At 37.6% G+C, this 2,796-nt stretch overlaps 1 protein-coding gene across 1 annotated transcript; it reads right to left on the bottom strand.

Moving 5' to 3' along the window:
- Positions 1-267: 267 nt before the first annotated feature.
- LOC138384422 (olfactory receptor 4C15-like) lies at positions 268-1,203 on the bottom strand. The gene has a single exon (XM_069469925.1). The coding sequence runs from the start codon at positions 1,201-1,203 to the stop codon at positions 268-270; it is 936 nt and encodes a 311-aa protein (XP_069326026.1).
- Between the last annotated feature and the right edge of the window lie 1,593 nt (positions 1,204-2,796).

Here is a 2,796-nt window from a genome sequence, read left to right as displayed (position 1 = left end):
TATCATTCTTTTTTTACTATTAGATTCTAATTAAATATTAAATTCAACTCATTTAAATTTACATATGTGATACTGGGCTGCCAACTCAGAGTTGATGAGAATCAGAGGGTGAAAACATCATTCTCTGACCCCCATTAATGCTTTTGGTATAATATTATGCTGCCTCTTTCTGTACAAAGTATATCCCTTAAATTTTTTGTCCAAGAATAATTTTTGCCTTTTTTAAAAAAGTCTTAAACTTGACTTGATAAAAAAAAGTTTCATATTTTATTTTCCATCAGAAACCACCACCAATCTCTTCCATACTTTCCTCATGGCATTTTTTACCTCCTTATTCCTGAAAGTATAAATCAGAGGATTGAGAAAGGGGGCTAGGATGGTGTAAATTATTGCCACCATTTTGTCAGAGGAGAAAGTAGATGGAGGTCGTGAGTATACCAATATGCACGGGACAAAGAACAAAATCACAACAGTAATGTGAGATCCACAGGTAGAGAGAGCTTTTCTCCGCCCTTCAGAACTATGAGTTCTCAGAGAGAACAAGATGACACCATAGGAGACAAGCAACCAGGAGAATATTATGAGGCAGAAAAACCCACTGTTGGCCACCACAAAAAAGCCAAAGATGTGAGTGTCAGTGCAGGCAAGCTCCAGTAATGGATGCAAGTCACACAAGAAGTGATCAATGACATTGGGACCACAGAAGGGCAATTGGAAGATAAAGAGTATTTGTATCATGGAATGCAAGAAGCCCCCTGCCCAGGCTACCCTCATCAGAATGCCACAGAACCTTCGGTTCATGATGGAAGAGTAATGCAAAGGCTTGCAAATGGCCACATACCGATCATAGGCCATGGCTGTGAGGACAATCAACTCTGTCCCACTAAAGAAGTGTTCAGCAAAAAGCTGTATCATGCAGCCTTGAAAGGAGATGGTTTTGTTCTCATAGAGGGAGTCCACAATCATCTTCGGGGTAAAGACAGAGGAGAAGCATGCATCTAGGAAGGACAGGAAAGCCAAGAAAAAGTACATGGGGGAACTCAGTAGAGCAGGGCTGCTGAGGATGGTTACTACAATTAGCATGTTTCCCCCAAGTATTGCAATGTACAGAAACAAAAATACAACAAATAATATTTTCTGAATTTTTGGATTCTCTGAAAGCCCCAGGAGGATGAACTCAGTTACAAAGCTTTGGTTTTGCATGCTTTCCAAGGAAAATGAGACACCTCCAATGGTGACCATCATGTAGCATCTGCAGCTATAACAAAAAAAAATTTGCTTCAGTTCAATTTATAGTATTATAGTCATCAGTAAGTTGGCTCATCCATATACAAAATTACCTTAAGTGCTTCTGTTGTCACTGAGAACACAAAATTAAAAATAATTGAATGTAGTTTTGAAATGTCAGACACAATTGGGTTGGAGAAAAATTATCAAATGCCTTAAAAAAGACCAAATTTCAATATGGAGGAGGGGAAGCATCCACATGTGGTAGAGAAGAGAAACAGTTTTCATCTCAAGTGCCAGCTTTCACATTAACTGGTGGCTTCCTGGAGTGAATTGTTGAGAAGCATTCTGAAGCAACCTCCAAGTTATGAGGAAAGGAGGACTGTAATTTATTAGTGATGCCTGCCATTGGCATGGAATGGGAGCAGGGGTGACCAGCATGACATCCTAACCTGGAGACTGCCTCACCTACAAATAGAAGAAGAAATAGCATGTAGTTTAAAAGCCACTTGAAAATCACGGCTAGTCCTCATATATTTCTTTGAAAGTCTGAACTGTATTGGGCCTTTAAATGAAATTAGTCATTTTTTATAAAAGAATGATTGGTTCAAAATTCCCAGGTATAAACTTAATACATAACAAGTACGTACTAAGTATTGACTTTATTTTTAATCTGTTATTTAAAATGAGAAGTTTATAAAAATAATAATGCCAATACCAGAGTGTTGTCCTGGTGACTATATGAAGTAAGGTGGGTCTCAGGACCCACTGCCTAGAACACAATCTGTGATAGTCCTGTTGTCCCTGTAGATTGGTGGGAAACTCATGCTTAAAAAGGCTAAGTTGAAGCAAACAATAGATGCTTAATCAGGTGTTTGAATACAGAACCTCTGACTCCAGCACCCACTGGATCAAGAGGGAAAGCAGTGGGATTTTTCTTTTCAGCAAGAACTTCAGAGCAGGGGTTACCTTTCTACAAGCACTTACAAGTAAAAATTGGCAGCCACCACATAGGCAAGGAAGAGAAATAAGTTTCTTATAAGACAGAGTCTTGAGGCTTTTATTAATTATTTGCCAATTATTTACACAATATGGTCAGGTCTGATCAAGTATAACTACTAAGAATATAAATGTTTCAAATTTATTTGATATTGTCATAAAGCAGAGAAGTGTGTTTGTATTAATAGCTTACCTGCTCATCAGGCCTATACTGAGGGGTAAATTTAAAAATGTGAAAGTGTTGCTAATGATAACAAGCCCTTATCACTTGTAGTCGCTACTAACTCAGTTACAAAGCCATCCACATTACCCTCAGTCATCCCGATATTATCCAACTTTTGACTTCATTTTCCACAGGTAGACACAGCTTCACAGGATGATTGTATCCTCATCTGTATATATAACTGAAATGCATCAGGGAAATAGCAAATACATATGTCTGCATGTGTTAATATTTGTATATGTATACATATATGTTAGTTACAAAATAAGTGAATTAAAAACTGGGATTTATTGTGAGACTTGCAAACAAGGTGATTTTTATGAATGTCACTTAGTGTTAACAGAAAC

Source organism: Eulemur rufifrons, chromosome 6 (assembly GCF_041146395.1).
Source record: "Eulemur rufifrons isolate Redbay chromosome 6, OSU_ERuf_1, whole genome shotgun sequence".
NCBI classification, from domain to species: domain Eukaryota; kingdom Metazoa; phylum Chordata; class Mammalia; order Primates; family Lemuridae; genus Eulemur; species Eulemur rufifrons.
Note: the sequence above shows the minus strand (reverse complement) of the source record. Positions and strands in the feature narration are given on the sequence as shown.